The sequence below is a fragment of the Trachurus trachurus genome, assembly GCF_905171665.1.
Source record: "Trachurus trachurus genome assembly, chromosome: 14".
NCBI classification, from domain to species: Eukaryota; Metazoa; Chordata; class Actinopteri; order Carangiformes; family Carangidae; genus Trachurus; species Trachurus trachurus.
This window is the reverse complement of record NC_139903.1, coordinates 32,276,542-32,302,091: the sequence shown is the minus strand read 5'-3', so window position 1 is coordinate 32,302,091 and position 25,550 is coordinate 32,276,542. Positions and strand designations below refer to the sequence as shown.

Below are 25,550 nucleotides of genomic sequence, written 5' to 3'. Positions count from 1 at the left end.
TCAGTCAGCTCTAGTGATGCAAAGAAAAGAAAAAACAAACAAACGTATAACTTAATACAGTCATGTCTGGAACTACATTCTGCTGGGTGGAGTGATTTCAAGAATGTATAATGTTACATGATTATTTCATAGCGTGGTGAATGTGCAGGTCTCAACTTGTCCACCAGAGCGTTGTGGAGTTGTTGGATTGTGTATTTGATGAGTTTGATGAGGGACAGGGGACCTGTACCATTCACCTCCATTGTGTTCACTGAGCAGCTCACGTCTCTGCTCCGCCGATCTCAAAACAACATGCACCGATAATTAAAGGTAATGCACCTACTGCTATCACTATAGGGGTTATGGTGATTGGAGAATTTGCTAAAATATTGAACTATCCCTTTATGTAATTCACTGGACTCATAAACACCTCTAATATTTTTTTTTTGCAGAAAATCTGAAATGTAACCTTTTGGACAAAATGCAAGTTGATGCGAAGGGCTCGGCTGTTGGTCAGAGATGTGACTGTCAGCTGTTGATGAACCTGAATCTATTGCCCCCTGGAATATGACTTACCACCATCTAGTGGACAGACTATAGAACTACACCTCTTGTTTGATTTCCATCACTGGTTGGATTTAAACAGGTTAGACGGGTGTAGATGTGACTCTGACGTTTTTTTTTGTTTTTTTTAGGTGTGGACTCTAAAGTTATGAGGATGTGACTTCTAATCAGATTAAATGCACACAAACAGCAGGACTAACAAAGAAGACGGAGCAGCTTCTTCTCTCCAAATGTTTCGTCGACACATGAAGGTGGAAAGTGTGTGAAAGTCGACCTGAAGAGAGTTCAGGTGAGAATCTTCAAATGTCTGATGAACAGGATAAATGTGGTCACATGTTGTTGTATCACTGTTGGACAGAGAGACATGAGAAAAGGTTTTGATGCTTAATGAGTGTTTCAGATTGAGTCAAATATTGGTATGAATGTGTGTTGGATTTATTGACAATAATTTAGGAATTATTCAAATTTGTGTTAGTGTTTGATAGAAGCAACAGAGACCTGACTGTAACCTGAGACAACAACATCAGACATAAATGCAGAGAGGGACAGAACTGGTTGGACAGCTTTGGTCAACATGGATCATATGTTGTTTGGACTCCATGTCCTTAAAACAGTCAGCACTAGTATAGACTTGTCTTCACTGGAGCCTTGTTCCCTTCCTAGATGAATCTGTTCAAGAGCAAATAATATTCAGTCAAAGGTCAAAGGACGATGTGCTGTATGTGTTATTGTTACTTGGAGGAAGAATCAACAGTAGTTTGATTTAGGGAAGATCATTAGTGACATTTTTAAGGACATTTTTGACATACATCTTCAACTTTCTCTCTCCAGACTGAAAATGTTTTAAAATGATTCCTCTGAACTGAGACTGAATGTATCAGTATGGACTAACGACATCACTTCTATTGTAATCAATATTTACCATTAAGTCAAAATTCTTGTGACATTCCTGTATTTTACTGTGTTGTTCACAGCCATTATTATGTGTCCTATGACGTGAGTCCTGTTGTTGTGTTTGTGTGAAGGTGGGGGCTCTGCTATGAATCAGTGTGAGGACAGAGAGGAGGGAGCCCCTCCCTCTAAAACCACTCTGCAGGGGGAACATGAGAGCCAGACCAAAGCTCAGAGGTGAGATGAGGATCTCTAACTGTCCATGACTCTTCAGAGCTCATATCTTCATACTGCAGCTCTTTTGTTTGTTTCTATTGAGCTTATTTAAAGCCCCAGTAAGCGACTTATTTGGCTTTTTATGAGCAAAAATCAAATATTGCTTTCATAAATACGTATTTCACTTAAGTGGAATCACACCCGCATACAAATGAAAGCTTTCTCGTACCTTAGAATGAGTTGTTAGAAATATTCATTAGATTCACACGACGTCACTGTGTTTCTGCGCCGCCATATTTGTGTCCGAATCAGGGCAATCTGGGCACAGATCACAGTGTCACGTTACCAGAACAAGTGGAGTAGTAGGAGGAATCAGCAAGAGACCGAAAATTGACGTTATTTGAAAGATGCCAGGATTATATTGTGCTGTTGACTGTGATAGCAGTCGCCAAAAAAACCCCGGACTGCAGTTTTATTCCATCCCAAAAGACGTAAAGTTATAGGCGGAATAAATGGTTGACTGCAGGCAGTCTATCAGTGGCAGCGTGGGCTGTGACAAGTCTCACAAAAAGAGGGGATTCACTTTTTTTTTAATAACATGGATATATTGAATTCTGCATTTTGATTACTTTCTTATTAATTACTCACTGATTCTTCATTTAGGGTCTTTTATTTCTGTATAACAGACCGTTGCTAAGTAAAACGGGCCGTTGCTAGGGACGCCGCTCTGATCAGCGGAGCAGGGCAGAAGAACTATCAAGGATTTTTACCTTGTGTTTCATTTTTACCAGCTTCAGACTAATTGTGATGTTAGAGAAATGACTTGTAGCTTGTTAGAGGGAGAGTGGAGGCTCTCTGCCTCCCTCACCGCTGCTGGAAACCAAACCTGCGATCAGAGCGGACAGAGCGGACGGGCCAGCGCAGTGTCATATCTGTGACCAGCTGTGTCTGTGCCACCGCGAGTCCGTGACACAAACGTGTCCCGTATCGTAATCTCTTATGACAGACAGGACGACATAAATGCGCACATCGTAACATTTACATGATAATTCATCAATCTACTGATTGATTATCAAAAGCCCATTGAAAACAACTACACACGAGTCGACCGGGGGGAGGGTGAGGAGCAAACAGCGGAGAAGGGACCGGACTTCGGACTTTGATCAACATTACGTCTCAAATTAATTAATTCACTCATAAACTGTGTAATAAGTGGGATAATATAGAGTTAGTCTGTTGTTATAGAGATATAAACCCAGACAGGATGCATGAAACCCTGTCATTTTTTCAAGAAACTGTCATTTCCATCCTACGGTTTGCATGCTGTCATATGAGAAGACCTGTCAAATCGGACACAAATATGGCGGCGGTCCCTTCGACGTGACGTCACTGCAACCCATGAATACAGGGGTACGTGACCGTAGGTAACCACAGAAACTCACCGGAGCTGTCGGCTCGGGGAGAAAGTTAAAACTGTCACCACTGTGTAGTGTGAGGAAGGACGGAGGCACTGATGTTGCATTCAGGTGCAGTCAGACACCTGAATGACGCCGTCAGCAAACCAACTGGATGTCATTTTACTCGACGAGAGAAAGATGGTAAAACGTGGATCAGGTTAACAATACGACATCACCATGACAACATATTGTCATGCCTGTATAGACCTTTTCAGAGAGTATAAACAAATACAGGTGTTACCAAGGATACGAATTAAGGCTCCATTCCATTTAGTGTAGCAGAGCTTTTTCTAATGAGCCAGCATGCACAATTCATTAGATTCACATGACGTCACTGTGTTTCTCCGCCGCCATATTTGTGTCCGAATCAGGGCAATCTGGGCACAGATCACAGCGTCACGTTACCAGAACAAGTGGAGTAGTAGGAGGAAATCAGCAAGAGACCGAAAATTGACGTTATTTGAAAGATGCCAGGATTATATTGTGCTGTTGACTGTGATAGCAGTCGCCAAAAAAAACCCCGGACTGCAGTTTTATTCCATCCCAAAAGACGTAAAGCTATAGACGGAATAAATAGTTGACTGCAGGCAGTCTATCAGTGGCAGCGTGGGCTGTGACAAGTCTCACAAAAAGAGGGGATTCACTTTTTTTTTTTTAAATAACATGGGTATATTGAATTCTGCATTTTGATTACTTTCTTATTAATTACTCACTGATTCTGCATTTAGGGTCTTTTATTTCTGTATAACAGACCGTTGCTAAGTAAAACGGGCCGTTGCTAGGGACGCCGCTCTGATCAGCGGAGCAGGGCAGAAGAACTATCAAGGATTTTTACCTTGTGTTTCATTTTTACCAGCTTCAGACTAATTGTGATGTTAGAGAAATGACTTGTAGCTTGTTAGAGGGAGAGTGGAGGCTCTCTGCCTCCCTCACCGCTGCTGGAAACCAAACCTGCGATCAGAGCGGACAGAGCGGACGGGCCAGCGCAGTGACACCAGCTGTGTCTGTGCCACCGCGAGTCCGTGACACAAACGTGTCCCGTAACCGTCATCTCTTATGACAGACAGGACGACATAAATGCGCACATCGTAACATTTACATGATAATTCATCAATCTAGTGATTGATTATCAAAAGCCCGTTGAAAACAACTACACACGAGTCGACAGGGAGGAGGGTGAGGAGCAAACAGCGGAGAAGTGACCGGACTAAGGACTTTGATCAACATTACGTCTCAAATTAATTAATTAATTCATAAACTGTGTAATAAGTGGGATAATATAGAGTTTGTCTGTTGTTATAGAGATATAAACCCAGACAGGATGTATGAAACCCTGTCATTTTGTCAAGAAACTGTCATTTCCATCCTGCGGTTTGCATGCTGTCATATGAGGAGACCTGTCAAATCGGACACAAATATGGCGGCGGTCCCTTCGACGTGACGTCACTGCAACCCATGAATAGCAGCACCCTGACTCTGTTTAGCCTGAATGGAATGGAGCCTTAATCCGTATCCTTGGTAACACCTGTATTTGTTTATACTATCTGAAAAGGTCTATTGTTTTGCCTCGTGCTGGCGGACCACTTGTTTACATAGAGGCTTGTTTATCCTGTTACATGCAGCATCTGTTGTCTGTCTGAGTTCACATGAACGCAACATCAAGAATACGTTCCGATATGCAACCGCACCGCTACATGGGGGTAAATCCTGCATACTGGGGCTTTAACATTCTTGGTGATACTGGGCAGCATCAGTGAAAACCAACTTGATTTCTCATGTAATTTGATGTTTATTTGGGTCATCATCAGGTTCAGTATATCTCATTATTTGTTATTTTCCTTGTTACCAGCAACAAGAAGCAGGGAGAAGACTCTCCTGTCCCCAGCTGTTTGTCCATGAAGAGTGACCAGTCTATTGGTATACCCTTTAATTTTAAAAGTGGACAACAGTCTGCTGTCCCCAGCTGTTTGTCCATGAAGAGAGCCCAGTCTATGGAGTTACCCAATGATTTTAAAAGTGGACAACAGTCTGCTGTCCCCAGCTGTTTATCCATGAAGAGTGACCGACCAATGGTTCAGCTTGATGACATCACAGAAAGGTAAAACCTGATTATTCTCCTTAGAGCACTTCAAAAACAATCAAACTTGACCAAAGTGCTGTCAATAATTATCAATCAATAAAAACTTGCCAGTACAAAAATACCATAAATTAGCCTGTATAAGTAAAGTGCAACAAAATACAAATGAGCCATAAATAAATAAACAAAATAAGTAACAAGTAACAAGACAAAATGTGTCAACTCAACTGAATACCAGGGATAAAAAGTATGTTTTTAGAGAGTATTTAAACGTCTGTATTGACTCCACATACGGGTTCAGCCATGGCAGGCTGTTCCAGAGCCGAGGAAAGGCAAAGGCTCAGTCACCTTTGGTCTTCAACTGAGTTTTTGGACAACCAGTAGCAGTTGATTGGCTGATCTCAGTGCTCTGGCAGGTGCATTGGATATGTAGGAGCTCAGTCAGGTACTGGGGAGCCAGCGTATTAAGAGCTTTAAAAACAGAGTAAAATCTTAAAAAACAATTCTAAAAGAAACCAGGAGCCAGTGAGTGTAGGAGTGAGGCCAAGACTGGGGATGTGTGATCCCACTTAGGTTTTCCATTGAGGAGTCGGTCTGCACAAGCTGCAGACAGAGTAACTGTGAGTGATCCAGGTCAACATAAAGGGAGTTGCATTAATCAAGCCGAGAATTAATAAAGGCATGAATTACCGTCTTTAGGTCTCTGCAGGAGGGATAGCCTTTTACTTTCCTCAAAAATCCTCAACTGGAAAATACGTTTTTACAGAAGACTGGAAGTTAGGAGTGAAAGAGCCCAGAAAACATAATGATCTCCTGTTTATTTTCATTTAAGTTTAAAAGGTTTTTGGCCATCCAGGATTTTACTTCAATTAAAAATTTCAGCAGTGTCTGTACAGAACCAGCGGGTTCAATTTACAATCATGTGATTGTTTTATTTCATGTTCTAAACGTTCATCTGTTCTCCACAGAGTTCTCCAGAAGACCTCAGAGGTTCTCAGTGATCAGTCCACTACACAGCATCACACAGACCTGGACTCCATATTTATGGTGTGTAAATGTTCATCCACACACACAACTGATGACTACAGCAGCCACCAAGAAATGTTCACCTACAATTACAGTGTCATGCTGCTTTATTTGTTTTACCAAACGTTTCTGGTCTCTCCTGTTCATCTGCAATGAATCCTAAAGAAAATATTTGTTGTAATTTTTCTCTGGCATTTCAGCCTCATCAAAAATAACTGAGATGCTGAGGTTTATTTTGTTCTCTCTTGGGCCTCATATGAAACATGACAAAATGTTTTTTTTTTTTTTTTTTTTTTTTTACAATAGTCTTTAGCACCAGTTCAGCACTAAGGTACTGAATCTATTTTGCTCAGATCAGCAGGTTTGATTAACATCTATAAATCTCTCTGTGCAGCTGTGAAGAGAAGTGGATGTTAATATTTGATCCATGTGTTTATACTGAAAGTGAAGTTTAAACTGCATGCTATTGTTTTTCCAGCTGCTGGAGGAGAACATTGTCACTTTTGTGAAGAACGAGCTGAAGAGAGTCCAACAACTTCTGAGTCCAAATTGCCCAGAATTATTAGATAATCCTGACAATGATGATGAGGTAGTGGGTGGTGATGATGAAGATCAGAGGAGAAGCAAAAAGTCATTTCTGAAGATCACAGTGAACTTCCTGAGGAGAATGAAGCAGGAGGAGCTGGCTGACTGTCTGCAGAGAAGTAAGATGATTTATATAAAGATTTAAGAAGAATGGAACATTTCCTAGTATCTGAAGGGATAGAGTGAAATAAACTCACAGGTGTATGACTGACCTGCCATTTCCAGACCTCAACCCAATTGAACACAAGTTTCACTCTTCTGAGTTGCTTGGTGGATTGGATGAATACATTCTCCCACAGTAGTAAGGGGGAAAAAAACAAAAGATATTGGCCATTTTTACACTTTATTCATTTGACACTGTCAGGGACCTCAGTAATGTGTAGAAGATCCGTATGCAGCCACAACTGCTTGGAAACTCCTCCTCATGTTGGTCACCAGCTTGGTCACATTTTGCTGTGGGACGGCTTCCCATTCCACAATCAGCAGTTGTTGAAGGTTAAAGGTCAACCAGCTTGGCTGGTTGTGTTGGTCACTCATGTACTGTACATTAAGTCCAAGCTCCCACAAGTTTTCAGTTGGGTTGAGGTCTGAGCACATGGCAGGTCAGTTATACACCTGTGACTCTTGCTAACATTTCCACGTTTCCCACATTCTCTGTCAGAAAACTATAAACTGTTTTCTTTTCTGTAACAACATCTATTGCACGTCTGTCCGTCCTGGGTGAGGGATCCCTCCTCTGTTGCTCACCCTGAGGTTTCTCCGATTTTTCCCTGTTAAAAGGGTTTTCCATGGAGTTTTTCCTCAGTCGATGTGAGGGTGTTGTTGTTGCGATGCCATGTAAAGCCCTTTGAGACAAACTGTTTGTAAAAAAAACGGGCCATACAAATAAAATTGCCTTGCCTTGACTGACACACACCTGGCAGCACTTGAAGCTCAAAACAAGAGTGAATACCAAAAGGAGAATTTTGGGGATTTGGTACATTTTTTGGTGCGCTACCCATTCCATGCTGCTCACTCCACAGATGGACAATCCTTAAAGTTGTACCTCGTTGTGAAGGTGACTGATCAGGATTTACAACGATATAAAATGCAACACCAATTGGTATTATTGAAGATGATTGACTGGAATAATGTTCCCAAACTTAAGTTTCAAGTTTATGTTATAATGGGCATTCTTGTGGAATTAGATGTTAAAATATTGATTCATATTTCATTTGTTGATCTTATTTTTTTCTCTATTTAGAAAGTCAAGTTGCGGTTTGTCGTCGTGAACACAAATTGAACCTGAAGAAGAAGTTCCAGTGTGTGTTTGAGGGGATCTCTAAAGCAGGAAACCAAACTCTTCTGAACCAGATCTACACAGAGCTCTACATCACACAGGGAGGGGCTGGAGAGGTCAATGATGAACATGAGGTCAGGCAGATTGAAACAGCGTCCAGGAAACCAGACAGACCAGAAACAACCATCAGACATGAAGACATCTTTAAAGCCCCACCTGGAAGAGACAGACCAATCAGAAGAGTGATGACAAAGGGAGTGGCTGGCATTGGGAAAACAGTCTTAACACAGAAGTTCACTCTGGACTGGGCTGAAGACAAAGCCAACCAGGACATACACTTCACATTTCCCTTCACCTTCAGAGAGCTGAATGTGCTGAAAGAGAAACAGTTCAGCTTGGTGGAACTAGTTCATCACTTCTTCTCTGAAACCAAAGAAGCAGGAATCTGCAGGTTTGATCAGTTCCAGGTGGTATTCATCTTTGACGGTCTGGACGAGTGTCGACTTCCTCTGGACTTCCACAACACTGAGATCCTGACTGATGTGACAGAGTCCACCTCAGTCAACGTGCTGCTGACCAACCTCATCAGGGGGAACCTGCTTCCCTCTGCTCGCCTCTGGATAACCACACGACCTGCAGCAGCCAATCAGATCACTCCTCAGTGTGTTGACATGGTGACAGAGGTCAGAGGGTTCACTGACCCACAGAAGGAGGACTACTTCAGGAAGAGGTTCAGCGATGAGCAGCAGGCCAGAGAGATAATCTCCCACATCAAGACCTCACGAAGCCTCCACATCATGTGCCACATCCCAGTCTTCTGCTGGATCACTGCTACAGTTCTGGAGGAGCTGTTGAAGACCAGAGAGGGAGGAGAGCTGCCCAAGACCCTGACTGAGATGTACATCCACTTCCTGGTGGTTCAGGCCAAAGTGAAGAAGGTCAAGTATGATGGAGGAGCTGAGACAGATCCACACTGGAGTCCAGAGAGCAGGAAAATGATCAAGTCTCTGGGAAAACTGGCTTTTGAGCAGCTGCAGAAAGGAAACCTGATCTTCTATGAATCAGACCTGACAGAGTGTAGCATCGATATCAGAGCAGCCTCAGTGTACTCAGGAGTGTTCACACAGATCTTTAAAGAGGAGAGAGGTCTGTACCAGGACAAGGTGTTCTGCTTCATCCATCTGAGTGTTCAGGAGTTTCTGGCTGCTCTTCATGTCCATCTGACCTTCATCAACTCTGGAATATATCTTATGTCACAACCAACAAACTCCTGGTGGTCTAAAGTCTTGAGAGAAAAACCTGGATCAAAATCTTTCTACAAGAGTGCTGTGGACGAGGCCTTACAGAGTCCAAATGGACACCTGGACTTGTTCCTCCGCTTCCTCCTGGGTCTTTCACTGGAGACCAATCAGACTGTTCTACAAGGCCTAACATCAAAGACAGGAAGTAGCTCACAAAAGAAAACAAAAATCATCCAGTACATCAAGAAGAAGATTGAAGAGACTGTCTCTGCAGAGAAAAGCATCAACCTGTTCCACTGTTTGAATGAACTGAATGATCGTTCTCTAGTGGAGGAGATCCAACAGTCCCTGAGATCAGGACGTCTCTCCACAGACAAACTGTCTCCTGCTCAGTGGTCGGCTCTGGTCTTCATCTTACTGTCATCAGAAAAAGATCTGGACGTGTTTGACCTGAAGAAATACTCTGCTTCAGAGGAGGCTCTTCTGAGGCTGCTGCCAGTGGTCAAAGCCTCCAACAAAGCTCTGTAAGTGAACATTTATCCATCTGGATAAACTTTTTGTCAAACAAGCACATTTTCTGTTACTGGTTCCTTTTGTCTGGTTGTTCTCCTTTCAGGCTGAGCTGCTGTAACCTCTCAGAGAGAAGTTGTGAAGCTCTGTCCTCAGTCCTCAGCTCCCAGTCCTCTAGTCTGAGACACCTGGACCTGAGTATCAACGACCTGCAGGACACAGGAGCGAAGCTGTTGTCTGGTGGACTGGAGAGTCCACACTGTGGACTGGAGACTCTCAGGTTAGTGTTTAGCTGTTGTGTATTTATGATACTGATCTCTTGTTTTCTTGAAGTATTGAATGTTTGTTTGTTTTGTTTTGTTTTTTGCCTACAATTCCTCATCAGGCTGAGCTGCTGTAACCTCTCAGAGAGAAGTTGTGAAGCTCTGTCCTCAGTCCTCAGCTCCCAGTCCTCTAGTCTGAGACACCTGGACCTGAGTGACAACGTCCTGAAGGACTCAGGAGTGAAGCTGCTGTCTGGTGGACTGGAGAGTCCACACTGTAGACTGGAGACTCTCAGGTTAGTGTGTAGCTGTTGTGTTTGTTTGTTTGTTTGTTTGTTTGTTTGTTTATTAGATCCCCATTAGCTGCTGTACAAGACAGCAGCTATTCTTCCTGGGGTCAAAACATCTTACAAACATTTCTGTTTCAGAATTTAACACAGAACATTCAACATAAATCATCATCATTCATACAGTGGACAACAGCAACACAAAACATAAAAAAGCTCACATCTCATTTACAAACTGTTCTTAAAGTACAAAGAAAAAGAAATCATGCGTTGTTTGTGACATACAACTGTCTCTAATGGTCAGAGAGTCACTCCCTCTTGTAAAAACAAATACATCTTTAGTCCCTGTTTAACTCATTGAGTGCCAACCACGTAATTTCTCGTTTTTCGTTCCCATGCGTTGAGTGCCAAAAACGAGATTTTTCGTTTTTTGCTTTTTTTTTTAATTATGAAAATAGACACTTTAATACACATTATATGTAAATTTGGGGACTCTACGACGAGGAGAACTGAAATAGATGACGATCAAAGTCACATGACAGCTCATGATCTGGAAGTTTTTATCATAACTCGGCTTTTGCAAACGGAGTTCTGCATGCAGATGCAGCGCAGCTGCTCCGCTCTCACCTGCGCTGCTGCTCTGCTCTCACCCGCGAGGCTGCAGCAGCTCGGAGCTGAACCAGGAAGCTCTCAGCCGACTGTCCCGCCCGGTCTTCATCTGGAGCAACACCGTGTCCTCCCTAAAGTCCCCCCGAAGTAAAATCTGATGGTCTCTGGGCCAAAGCAGACCGGTACCACCGACCCGTACCACAGAAGGACCGCGACCACCGGCGGGACCGGTCTTCCCGAGGCGTTGTGGCCGACAGACCCTCACGTTCCGCGGCTAGAGGCTGTGACACGGCACGGTGCGTCTGTGTTATTGTTGTTTAGTGGCGCCCCCGATGGTGGTTTTGTGAATAGAACAACAATTGTTGTATATATTTATCTTATACGAGCCCTTTGATCCAGAAATGCGAGTGTCAGAAGAGCGACAGACACAAACAGCGCACCTTTAATAAAAGACGCTCAATCTCCTTTTCTAGAAAAAAAGGAGGGATTTTGGTGAAACCCAGCCATGTTTAGCTTGACTTTTCTCAGGAACGGAGGCACGTAGAAACAAACGGTTTGAGGTCATTTGAAGCATAAAGTTAAAACTTTCAATTGAGCTACAGTATGTGTTGGTGGCAATAATATAGAATACACTATGGCTCTACATAAAAAGTCAAAAATGGTCTAAATTGCCGGTACACTTGACTGAAACTTTGGAAAGGAGCGCGGCACTCAATGAGTTAAAAGAGGCTGCTCTACCTTCTCGCATCAAAAATCTCGGCAGAGCATTCCATGCAGCCATCGCTCTATAATAAACAGTTTTTTGTTTTGCATTTGTTCTACATGGGGGCAACAGGAAACGACCTTCTGAAGACTGCTGAGTAGAATAGTTATGACTTTCAGAAAAAAACACTAATTTATTATAAAGAATTGCTGGATTTTTTGTTATTGTGACATTTTTTACAAAACAAGCCAGAGAATAATGCAATCTGCTTTTGACGCTTAACCAGGCCAGCTGATTGTTCATTTCATTTACCCTTGTTCTATAAGGGCACTGAAGAACGATTCTAAGAGCTTTATTCTGAGCTACCTGCAGCCTTTGTATGTTACCTTCTGACGTGTTGGACCAAATCATTGGACAATAGTCCATTTGTGACAACACTAGAGCTTGTATTAGTTGTTTAGTTAAGTGCCTGGGTATGAATTTTCTGCTGTGTCTAATAGCAGCCATTCCTCTGCCCATTTTTACCACCATCTGGTTTATTTGACTATTCCAAGTCATTTTATTATCTATTGTTATCCCTAATAGCTTAACCTCTGTAATCTGCTCTATTTCTTTATCTCCTATTTTTAAATTCTGTATTGGTGCCTCTCTCATTGCATTTTTTGAACCTAGTACTATACATTTTGTCTTTTCAATATTAAGGACTAGTTTATTTTTGTTAACCCATTCTTTTATCATTTCTAGTTCCTCATTTAGGATTTCATTTAGTAATACTGGTGTTCTTGCAGCAGCATAAATCGTGGAATTGTCGGCATACATCACTATGTTAGAATTGTTCAGTATTAGGGGCAACTCATTAGTAAATATAGAAAACAACAGTGGCCCTAAGCAGCTGCCTTGTGGCACTCCACAACTCACATTGTGTATTTATGATACTGATCTCTTGTTTTTTGATACTGATCTCTCGTTTTCTTGAAGTATTGAATGTTTGTTTGTTTTGTTTTTTACCTACAATTCCTCATCAGACTGGGCAGCTGTAACCTCTCAGAGAGAAGTTGTGAAGCTCTGTCCTCAGTCCTCAGCTCCCAGTCCTCTAGTCTGAGACACCTGGACCTGAGGGACAACAACCTGAAGGACTCAGGAGTGAAGCTGCTGTCTGGTGGACTGGAGAGTCCACACTGTAAACTGGAGATTCTCAGGTAGGGTGAATTTAGCAAGGCTTCATATTTTTTATGATCTTGCCTTGGATGAGGTGTAACAATAAAGTGGGAAGGTTTGTAGAATTGGGCTGCAGAAAACACCAATAGTTCAATATTTTATCTGAAGAACACACAACTCAAACTAATTTAATCTGTGTGCGTGTGTGTTTATATGTGTGTGTTCAGTCTGTCAGGTTGTCTGGTCAAAGAGGAAGGCTGTTCTTCTCTGGCCTCAGCTCTGAGCTCCAACCCCTCCCACTTGAGAGAGCTGGACCTGAGCTACAATCATCCAGGAGACTCAGGAGTGAAGCTGCTGTCTGCTGGACTGGAGGATCCAGAGTGGAGCCTGGACACTCTCAGGTATGGACAGATGGACAGACAACAGCAACTTTCACTCTGTGTCTCTGTCTCTCTGACTAACTGATGAACTGTTGATCCTGACATTGTTTCGTCCTCCAGGTTGGACCATTGTGGACCTCAGAGACTGAGACCTGGTCCGAGGAAGTGTGAGTGTGTTTTAATTTGTTTTAAATTTGATTAATGAGAACAAAGCTGCACATGTTACACTAGATTTTGACATTTTCCAGAGTGATGTACAAAGTCTAATTCCTCCAGAGTTTCATGCAGGAATCAGCTTTTGTTTTTGTCAGTGTGGCTGGAAACATGTTAGAATTCAATCAATTCAAATCCACAAACAACAAACTGAACACATTGATCAAATGAAACAATATTAACAGTGGAGCCAACAGAACCATATACACAACAGGCTATAATTTATGTCACAAAGATGTTGAAAAGATGATTAAAGTGATCTGAGGTGGATTTATCCTCAAGTTCCTCCCTGAATGGCAGACCTGGGGCCAGATGTGTGGCACATCTGTACAAATACCAGACACACTCAGTGTTGAACATATTAACTGGTGTATTTTTAAACAGTGTGTCGATGGTTTCTAAATCCATCTTTTCAGTCTCAACATTTATCTTGGTAACACTTTACAATAAGGTACACAAAATTAGAGTAGTTAATGAGTAACTAATGAAGAACTAATGAGGAACTAATGAGTAGTTAGTGAGGAATTGAGCTACACAAAATTGCAGTAGTTACTGAGGAACTAAGGTACACAAAATTACAGTAGTTACTGAGGAACTACTGATTAATTAACTATTAGTTCATGGTCAATTCTTCAGGAACCCCTGATCAAATTTCAGAGGAGTAGTTACTGAGGAACTAATGAGTAGTTAGTTAGGGAACTGAGATACACAAAATTAGAGTAGTTACTGAGGAACTAATGATTAACTAACTATTAGTTAATGGTCAGTTCTTCAGGAACCCCTGATCAAATTTCAGAGGAGTAGTTAATGAGGAACTAATGAGGAACTATTAATGATCAGTTCTTCATTAACTCATGATCAAATTTCATAGAAAGTTAATCACAACTTGATGATTAGTGAACTAGTTACTTCATCAGTACAGAATCATTACTCAGTAACATGTCCAGTAGTTAACCTTTATGACCTAAAGTGACACATAATGAGTGGTTTTTCATTTCTTCATCTTCATCTTTACATTAGTAGTTCCTTAAAAAATCACAGACAGCAGGATTCTTTAGAAGATTTTATTCATTAATTTCAGACCACATACACATCAATATGACCATCCATGTTGCCTTCGGAATAAATATGATGTTTGTCACATGTTTGGTAGGCTAAATGAATGTATCATGGGGCTGTGTAGTACTGTATACTGATCACACCGTGGTTCACAGTAAAGTTGTTTGAGGTGCACAAAATTTAGAGTAGTTATTTACTATGAAACAAATTTGGAATGAATGAGGAACTCACTATTAGTTAATGGTGAGTTATTCAGTAACTCCTAATCAAATTACTGAGGAACTAACTATTACTTAATCATTAGTTACCCTTTTTGTGTACCTTAAGGTAAAGTGAGACATCAAAATTAGTAGGTAATGAGTACTGAATCATTACTTAGTCATTAGTTACCCTTTTTGTGTACGTTATAGTAAAGTGAGACATCAAAAGGACTAGGTAATGAGTACTGAATCATTAGTTACCCTTTTTGTGTACCTTATAGTAAAGTGAGACATCAAAATGACTAGGTAATGAGTACTGAATCATTACTGAATCATTAGTTACCCTTTTTGTGTACCTTATAGTAAAGTGAGACATCAAAATGACTAGGTGATGAGTACTGAATCATTAGTTACTCTTTTTGTGTACCTTATAGTAAAGTGAGACATCAAAATGACTAGGTGATGAGTACTGAATCATTAGTTACTCTTTTTGTGTACCTTATAGTAAAGTGAGACATCAATATGAGTAGGTAATGAGTACTGAATCATTACCTAGTCATAAGTTACTATTTTTGTGTAAGGTACACAAACATTACAGTAGTTACTGATGAACTAATGAAGAACCAAAATAATCATTTGCCTCTATGTGCACCAAAATAACTTTTGTCTTCACGGGCACCAAAATAAGATTTTACCTGCACAGGTACACCAAAATAACAATTTTTTTATGTCCACACACAAGAAAATATGATAGAATGTAAAAAATAATAATAATAAAAAGAGAAAGGAAAGAAAAGAAAAACCTTTGTAGCTTTCTTGTTTTAATAATAGCCTAATAAAAAATAACAAGTGTGTAGCGTCCCCAGCAAAATGATGGTCACAAATGATGAAACTGATGGTTCACATTCCTTCATTCCATGGACCGTATTCAGTTGCAGACACACCGTAAGAGCTATGAGAAGAATGAAAATAAAATACAGTTACCTTTCCTTTTACATAAATGAAATTATTTTTAACTGCTTTTATCACATAAACAATCATGTAAGTTGACTCCCTTTTTATCTATTTAATCAAAAGACAATATCCAAATGGAGTGCTGTATTACCATGAAATAAATATTTTTAACCGTTTGTTTTTAATCCAATAAACTGTTTTTAACCTTACCAGACCTCACATCAAACAGACTAACAGTCCTGTTGCATTAATAAAACAATCAACGAGTTAGCTTAGCTTCATCTCACTTCAATGTATTGAAGTGAGATGGAGCTAAGCTAAGCTAACTAAGCCGAGCTGCCAATGCTAATAGCTACCGCTAACCACAACATGTTCCATACATGAGACTATCAACGGCGACCAAACTCGAGCCGGACATAAATATAACATGAAAAGGTAACAAAAACAAACCTTGTGCCCCTTAATAGCCAGGTGCTAGGGCGTTTCATGTAAGTTAGGCACACTTTTAGCATTGAAGACACTCTGGCCTTGCAGACACACTGCCGGTAAAATCCGTAGCACCGGAAGTTTATGAGGTCTCGGCGAGACGCTTTCAAAATAAAAGCACTGAATATAACGTTGGCTTAATATATAAGAAATAAAGCCCTGACCTTGACTAATGTTCAGAAACTAAATAAATAAACATAAAAACAACAAATTAAGTAATGTTCTTATCATATTAAAGGTCATTTACAAAGTGTCATTTGTCTTTTATTTTGGAAACGAGATCATCATTTCCTGTGCACCTTTACTGTGAGGAGCAGTGAATTCACTTGGCACAAGAGAAGCAATTGACCATGCCACAAGAGAAGCAATGGACCATGCAGGGAAAAGCAAAAGAAGGAAAATCCCATTTCGACGATATCTCGAGGATGAGGGTGTGACCGTACAGTGATATTTTAATGGTATCTGTCTTTTTTTTTTTTGGAAGATGTGTAAGATGACTCCTCAAATTTTACTATGCTAACTTTCTCTAAAGTGACCTAGCATAGCATCGATGCTATGGTCGGTTAACAGAATGATGCTACACTTGCACACGTTGTACAAAACATTAAATAACCTGTTAACTGCATCTGAATCGCGGGATTCTTTGCTTTCCGAGGGTCCTTCAATGGTGCCTCTATGAAAGTATGCTCAAGTGTTGCATTGATGCTAGCTCGGTTTAGCTCTGTTCCCTTACCATGTGGTTACATGACGCATATCGTCCCTTGTTGTCATAGAGGCACCATTCAAAAAATCCAGTGATTCAGATGCTGTTCACAACTCGTCTCTATCATATACGGTTCATAAGTTATTAAATATTTTGACAAAAATGTGCAACCTCAGCATCAATGCTATGCTCGGTTTAGCTTCTCTTCCAGTGTCAAGTGTTGTCGTAGAGGCACCATTCAAGGACCCTCGGAAAGCGGATAACCCCCCGATTCAGATGCTGTTCACAGCTCGTCTCTATCATAAACGGTTCATAAGTTATTTAATGTTTTGTAAAACATGTGCAAGCGTAGCATCAATGTAACGTTCGGTTAACCAAACTACGGTCGGTTTTAGAGGGCTAAATTCACTTTGGACAAAGTTATCTTACAGTAAATTTGAGGAGCAATCTTACCGAATTTGTATATATTAAAAAAAAAGAGAGAGATACCATTAAAATGTACTTATACTGTACGGTCACATCCTCATCCTCGAGATATAGAACGTCTCTGATATAGTTGAGATGGGAGCTTCTGCTCTTCCTTGCTCTGTCCATTACTTCTCTCATCGTCGTCAAATGAATTCACTGCTCCTCACAGTAAAGCTGCACAGGTGAGCCACCGGAATTGAAGATCTTGTTTCCAAAATAAAATATTTTTTTTTTAAGCAAGTAAGTTACAAAGGTTTTTGTTGTTGTTTTACATTCTGTCATTTTGGTGCACATGGAGGCAAATGATTATTTTGGTTCCTCATTGGTTCATCAGTAACTACTGTAATGTTTGTGTACCTTACACAAAAATAGTAGCTAATGATTCAGTAATGATTCAGTACTTATAACCTAGTCATTTTGATGTCTCACTTTACTATAAGGTACACAAAATGGGTAACTAATGATTCAGTACTCATTACCTAGTCCTTTTGATGTCTCACTTTACTATAACGTACACAAAAAGGGTAACTAATGACTAAGTAATGATTCAGTACTCATTACCTACTCATTTTGATGTCTCACTTTACCTTAAGGTACACAAAAAGGGTAACTAATGATTAAGTAATAGTTAGTTCCTCAGTAATTTGATTAGGAGTTACTGAATAACTCACCATTAACTAATAGTGAGTTCCTCATTCATTCCAAATTTGTTTCATAGTAAATAACTACTCTAAATTTTGTGCACCTCAAACAACTTTACTGTGAACCACGGTGTGATCAGTATACAGTACTACACAGCCCCATGATACATTCATTTAGCCTACCAAACATGTGACAAACTATCATATTTATTTCAAAGGCAAAATGGATGGTCATATTGATGTGTATGTGGTCTGAAATTAATGAATAAAATCTTCTCAAGAATCCTGCTGTCTGTGATTTTTTAAGGAACTACTAATGTAAAGATGAAGATGAAGAAATGAAAAACCACTCATTATGTGTCACTTTAGGTCATAAAGGTTAACTACTGGACATGTTACTGAGTAATGATTCTGTACTGATGAAGTAACTAGTTCACTAATCATCAAGTTGTGATTAACTTTCTATGAAATTATATCATGAGTTAATGAAGAACTGATCATTAATAGTTCCTCATTAGTTCCTCATTAACTACTCCTCTGAAATTTGATCAGGGGTTCCTGAAGAACTGACCATTAACTAATAGTTAGTTAATCATTAGTTCCTCAGTAACTACTCTAATTTTGTGTATCTCAGTTCCCTAACTAACTACTCATTAGTTCCTCAGTAACTACTCCTCTGAAATTTGATCAGGGGTTCCTGAAGAATTGACCATTAACTAATAGTTAATTAATCAGTAGTTCCTCAGTAACTACTGTAATTTTGTGTACCTTAGTTCCTCAGTAACTACTGTAATTTTGTGTAGCTTAGTTCCTCACTAACTACTCATTAGTTCCTCATTAGTTCTTCATTAGTTACTCATTAACTACTCTAATTTTGTGTACCTTATTGTAAAGTGTTACCTTTATCTTTAACCCTTTGATGCACAACATGGGTCTAAAGTGACCCGAGTGAGTTTTTTTGTGCTATATCTTTGCGAAAAATGTATTTCATCATATAGAATTCCAGGTATTCCTCAATTAACTTGTTTTTGATCATAATACATCCTTATTTTATTTTTTACTTTTTCACTTTTTTAATAAAAACACATTTTGTATCACTACCCCTCTAATGCGCAACATGGGTCTAAAATGACCCACATTCATTTCCAATGTGATTTCATGCTGAGTGATAGTTTCTTTGCTGTAACTTTTGAAATCTATCTATTTTATGATTGAATGTTCCAAGTATTATTTAATATATTGTTTTTTATTAGTGGGGTCATTATTTCCATTTTTCATTTCTTACTTGTGAACAAAAATGAACAAAAATGTCTCAGTGAGTGGACCAGTTGAAAAAACAAGTATAGCAAGAATACTTTAATTTTAGCATTCCCTCACTATCTATACCAACAACAGACCATTGTTTCCTTGATTATCAATAATGACTAGTCATTACTTGTCCTTTTTCCCCATTAATAGCTCTGTTGACATATTCTACTGTGGTCAACAGCTAGCCATAGTTTATTCTATCTGAGTAGGCTATTTCAATGTTATATCTTTGAAATCACTGCACAATATTTATCATTTTCTTCAGTAAATATTCTTTTTTAAGCACATATAATCATATTTACTTGTTTTACAATTATTCCAATTTACCTAAAGAAACATTTGATGACTCATTAAAGATAACTGTGCATAATTGATAAGGTTTTAGTTACCTTGAATAAGTAGCTACATTACTTGTCATAAAGGGAAATACCTTAATATTAGCAAGTTAGCTAACTGTTAACATGATGACATGTTCTAGCTGGTGACAACAATAGAATAATATTCTATTGTAGACACCAGCTAGAACATGTCAACAGCTACCTAGCTAGCTAGCTGGTGACATGTTCTACTGTAGTTAACTAATACAGTAGAATGTAGAAATGTCAACTGCTAGCTAGCTAACTGGTCCACTCTCTGAGACTTTTTGTCTATTTGTTCATAAAATAAGAAAGTAAAAATGGAAATAACACCCTGTACTAATTAAAAACAAGATATTCAAATGATACTTGGAGGATTCAATCATAAAATATATTGATTTTAAAAGATACCACAAAGAAACACTCACCCAGCATGAATTCACATGGAAAATGAATGCGGGTCATTTTAGACCCATGTTGCGCATTAGAGGGGGTGTGCATATGTTGTGCATCAAAGGGTTAAATCACCAATCAAAGGCATATTAATGAGCTTAATGAACCTGGTTTTGTCTAAGTAATGTACTGACTGTGAGCTCTTTGATGGAGCTGATGGCAGTTTTAGAAAGCAGATGGTTCAGAGCTTCTTTGTGCTGCAGTGGAACATGATGATCCAGTTTCATTAGTGACACTTTATTCACTCCATGTGTTTATTGGTGTGGATCTTCATCAGCCTCATCCTCAGGTCCACACCAGAAGAGAAGCAAAACATTGTTGATGTTTGAATTATTGTTTTTCATGAATTGTCAGTGAAGTTGTTGATAAATGAACAGATGATAAACTGCAGCTGTGTTGTGTCTTGTTCTCTCCATCAGACGCCTGTGAACTGGAACTGGACATGAACTCAGTGAACAGATGCCTCAAACTGTCTGACAACAACAGGAAGGTGACAAATGTGACAAAGTCACAGTCATATCCTGATCATCCAGACAGATTTAACCTCTCGCCTCAGCTGCTGTGCTCAACTGGTCTGACTGGTCGCTGTTACTGGGAGGTGGAGTGGAGAGGACAGGTTGATATAACAGTGAGTTACAGAGGAATCATAAGGAAAGGACTCGGTGAAGACTGTAGGTTTGGATTGAATGATCAGTCCTGGAGTCTTAGCTGCTCTGATGAATTTGGTCGTTACTCTGTCTGTCACAACAACACAGAAACATCCATCTCCTCACGTGTCTCTAACAGAGTAGCAGTGTATGTGGACTGTCCTGCTGGCTCTCTGTCCTTCTACAGTGTCTCCTCTGACAGACTGATCCACATCTACACCTTCAACACCACCATAGCTGAACCTCTGTATCCTGGGTTCTGTATCAGTGCAAATTCCTCACTGTCTCTGTGTCCTGTGTAGGTCTCACTGTCTCTCCTGAGGATGGATGGATGGATGGATGGATGGATGGATGGATGGATGGATGGATGGATGGATGGATGGATGGATGGATGGATAGATAGATAGATAGATAGATAGATAGATAGATAGATAGATAGATAGATAGATAGATAGATAGATAGATAGATAGATAGAGTGCATATGGAAAGTATTCAGACCCCCTTCAATTCAAGATCAAGAAGATGGCCGCTGAGACGCTGGCGTGAGCGTTTGCTTTGTCTTGGTCTGCATTCATTCATAAATTAATCTAGTTTGGCCTCTGTAATATCCGTGCTCCGATTACCTCACTTTGATAAGATACTAGAACGGACTTCATCTTATCCCAAGGTAACAGTGTGAGCATACTTTCTTTGTTTAATATCCTGATCATGGATCAGGCACCGGTGGTCTTCAATCAGGTCATCCTGGACGCCATCAAGCAACTTAAATTGAATATATATATAATGGATAATATACAAACGAGCTTGAACACTATGAATGGGAAACTATCCATTCTGGGCGATCAATTCGCGGAACTTGAACATAGAGTCAGCTCAAACCAAGATAATATATCAGACCTGGAGAAGCGGGAACCTCAGGGAAAAGGTTGATGAAGCCGAAAACCGAAGCCGGGAATACAATCTCCGATTCCTGTATGTTCCTGAAAAAGCCAAAAGGACATCATGGGCTTCATGTTGCAGCTGATCCCCTCTCTTCTCAGCAAGGAGAATTTCTCCTCCCCGCTGACTTTGGATAAAGTTCATTGTACTCCAACATTCCATCACCAGGATTCTAAAGCTGGTCCGAGGCCAATCCTTGTCAAAGTCCTTAATTTCCAAGATAAGGTGAAGATCCTGCGTTTGGCCCAGGAGAAGAAGGAGCTGATGTTCAACAATGTCCGAGTCCACATATTCCCCGACTTCAGCACGACACTGCTGCAGAAACGTCGGGAGTTTGATCCGGTCGAGAAAAAACTCAGAGACCGCGATCTAAAATACTCCTTGCTCTATCCAGCCAGGCTTACAGTATTTGCTGATGGCAAATCCACAATCTTCAACTCTCCGGGTGATGCCGACGCTTTCCTCCGGGACATCCAGATGAAATCTCCATAGCCCACCGGTGACTAACTTTTTGTTCTCCTTTTTTGTTTTCTTTTGCTCCCCTATCTTACTTAAGGACTGTTAATCTATTTCTTGCTATTAACCCTGTAAAACCCACCCAGAATTACAAAAATTTCGGTTATCCCCCCAAAAACTCTAATTTTCTATTTTTTTTTTTGGGTTCAACCACATTAACATGATCATTTGGTCCTATAGTTTGTTCTCACAGTGGTCAAGAAGTCAAATCATCTCCAATTTTTTGATCGAGCAACATCCCTTCGTTTCACTGGACTGGATTCATCTAATTCAAGTAAGTAAAATGCTTTGAATATTTTTTTTGTGTTTATTACAATGTCTAGAACATGAGCATATGTAGTTATTGTGGAAAATATGCCCTACATTTTATTTAGAGCTTGTTTTATAATTGTTGCAATATTACAACTTTGGGTCAGAGTGGTAGCCAAAACAGCCCTGTTTTTGAGAGGAACTTCAATCAAAATTTTCACAATATAACTTTAAACTACACATGATTTACGCATTCTAGCCTTTAGCCTTATATTGGATTACATGTGTACATATTTTATTGTATTAGAAACTTAAGAGTAAATATATATTACCATATCTAAACACTTTTATAAGTAATTATAATGATTTCTAACCACCTTCAACACTCAGTATTTTCTCCTTATCACAGAATGCAGGACTTTCTAACAAAGAAATTCTGTTTGTGCATGTCTGCCCTTTGTCTTAGTCTCTATTGATAAGAAAATGTTCCTAGCAATTCATAGTCAAAGCGGATGTTCCTGGTGCATTTGTGGCATTGTTCTGGAACAGGTGTTAATGTTCATGGATGTAAGGTGTGGTTGTAAACTGGAGGCTACATGCATTTCCTTTTAGGATGATAATGCAGTCTACAATAGGTCAACCATACAGTATTGTGTGACCAGTGAAATGTGTGAAGAGGCTACTTCAGTGCAGTGTGTAAACACTTCATAATGAAATCAGTCTCCCCACCACCCCATCTTTCCTGTTGGTCATCTAGAATCTAGTAAGCATGTGTGCTATTTGTATATACATTTATTTCAATTTTAATTTTTCCATTTCAGAATGCCACCAGCAAGGAGAGATCATCGATACAGTGTGCAGGATGTAATTGCCATCGTCCAAAACGGAGAGAGGACATGGGACATGTGGACATGGATTTCAATGACACTGATGCAAGTGACGAAGAATCCGATAGCGATGCCTGTGTGGACAAAAAAAAAAACAAGAACCTACTGCTTGCCCAGCCAATGTGGACATTGAGCCCCAATCAAACAAACACAAAAAAAGAAAGATTTTATCAGTCCCAATACTGATTTTTCTGGTCCAGCTCTCACAGATGATGTCAACTCCCTCCTCACACCACTGCAATACTTCCAAAAGTTTGTGTCAGAAGACATGGTTCAAGCTCTGGCAACAAATACGAATGAGTACAGAATTCAAAAGGGTATACTAATACCCAAAGCAAGTGTGATGCTGTGAGACTGGGTTGGATGTCTGCCTCTGTTTTTCAGAGGACAAGAACTGCTTCTGGGACTATCACTGTAAATAATGTAAATAAATGTCAAAGTTCTTCTTGTTGGAATAAATTACTCTTCATAACAACATGACTGAGATTATTATTCATGTTATATACTGGTTTGGTAAAAGCAAAAGCCTGCAAATGAATCATTAGTTCTGTATTGCTGTTCAGACAATGAGTGGAAATACAGGAGATTCTGCTCCCCATTAAGCCCAACGTTGCAATATTACAACATTTCCGTAAAAACTTACTAAAACATAACATTTTTGAAAACACTCCATTTTCACCCCCAAAGGCCTCCTACAACAACATCTGAATGGTTGATTTTTTTTTATTTTTTTTTTGCGTTTTTCTATATTTGGGTTTTGAATGAATGAATAAATGTATTTATTTAAAACAGGGACAATGCACAAAAAAAAATTAATCTTGTAAAACAAGAAGAGATGCTTTGAGCCAGGTTATAGCAACAATTGCTAATTTAATTTAATTTAATTTAATTTCCTTTATTTGTTTAAGAGGGACAGTGTACATCAATGAACATTTTAAAAAGATAAAATGTAAATGCACCCAATTATAGCCAATAGGCTAATTTCTGTTGGCAGTCCCCCTGCCAGATGGAGCATGGCAATGAAACATAAAATAAAGGTATATAAAAAGTTACATTAAAACAAGTAACACAAATCACTACACAACAATACACCTTAACCGCCACCCCTCCCACCCACACGCACGTACGCACAATCGCACATATAACACATTACTGTTACAAATGTGGCGGTACGAGGGGTGGACCAAAAATAATAATTAAATTAATAAAGGGAATTTACTCAAATCTATAATTGCTGTAACTTAAACCGACAACGCCACCTGGGGGGTTTCACCCCAGGACCTTTAAAGTGAAATTTAAATATAATCAACAAAACAAAAAGGACACACAGGTACGCAACTCAAAATGGCAGGAGACGTGGTTCAATAAATTATAACAATAGATTTTATTTTCACAACAGATATCCAAATATTGCAAGCTTAAAAGTATAGGGGGGGGAATGGGGGGATAACTAGTTCCTGTAATGATGAGAAGGCACAGCAGGGAGGGGTAAGAGGGGAAGGAAATCCTTCATGTTAAAGAGCACCCCATTCACACGTGAAACAACTCAAAACTATAATGTGTAGAGAAAACAAACCAAGAAGGTGTCACACAGCACACAGAGGGAAACCATCACCCAGGGACACCACCTCCACCGCTGGCTCTCGGATACTAGGAACAGGAAACAGAAAGGGGACAATTAATAAGGGAACCACCATAAACAATAAACACAAACAATTAATATAACAGTTTCCAAAACAAAAAAAATAGAAACAATTTATCTTAATACAAAATTAATCAGGTTAAGGGAAAAACACAGATTAGCCCAATAAATGATTGCTGTTTAACCCAAAACCAAATGAAACAAAGAAACCAAAAAGTAACCAAAGAAAATAACCTCTGGCCAGAAATAGCCTAAATGATTTCTTAATTAATTAATCATGAAACAAATACTAAATCAAGAAAAATAAAGAAAACAATAAACCTAAATCCTAAATCTGATGGTTCACCTGGGCCCCATCATAACCCCTCAATTCACACACTCGCATACACACTCACACTCATCAACCTGTTTCTCTCACGCACACACGCGCACACACACACACACACACACACACACACACACACACACACACAGAGACACCACACAGCCACGAATTCTCGTGATACAGCCGCTCTGCCCGTAGCGCAGGACGGGGCAGAGGGAGCGTCTGCAGGCGGCAGGTGTCACAGTCTGTGGCGAGCAGAGAATGCGCCGAGGCGCAGC

The 25,550-nt window shown here is 39.8% G+C and overlaps 1 protein-coding gene across 1 annotated transcript in view; it reads left to right on the top strand.

Moving 5' to 3' along the window:
* Positions 1-7,390: 7,390 nt before the first annotated feature.
* LOC310996604 (protein NLRC3-like) overlaps positions 7,391-25,550 on the top strand; it is a gene marked incomplete at its 5' end in the record, with an annotated part of 229,073 nt that continues 210,913 nt past the window's right edge. Inside the window, 6 exons of the mRNA XM_083986026.1 lie at positions 7,391-7,397; positions 8,039-9,839; positions 9,932-10,105; positions 10,211-10,390; positions 12,713-12,886; positions 13,073-13,246. Of these exons, the coding sequence (XP_083842152.1) occupies positions 7,391-7,397; positions 8,039-9,839; positions 9,932-10,105; positions 10,211-10,390; positions 12,713-12,886; positions 13,073-13,246 (2,510 nt within the window). The remainder of the gene's footprint in view (positions 7,398-8,038; positions 9,840-9,931; positions 10,106-10,210; positions 10,391-12,712; positions 12,887-13,072; positions 13,247-25,550) is intronic.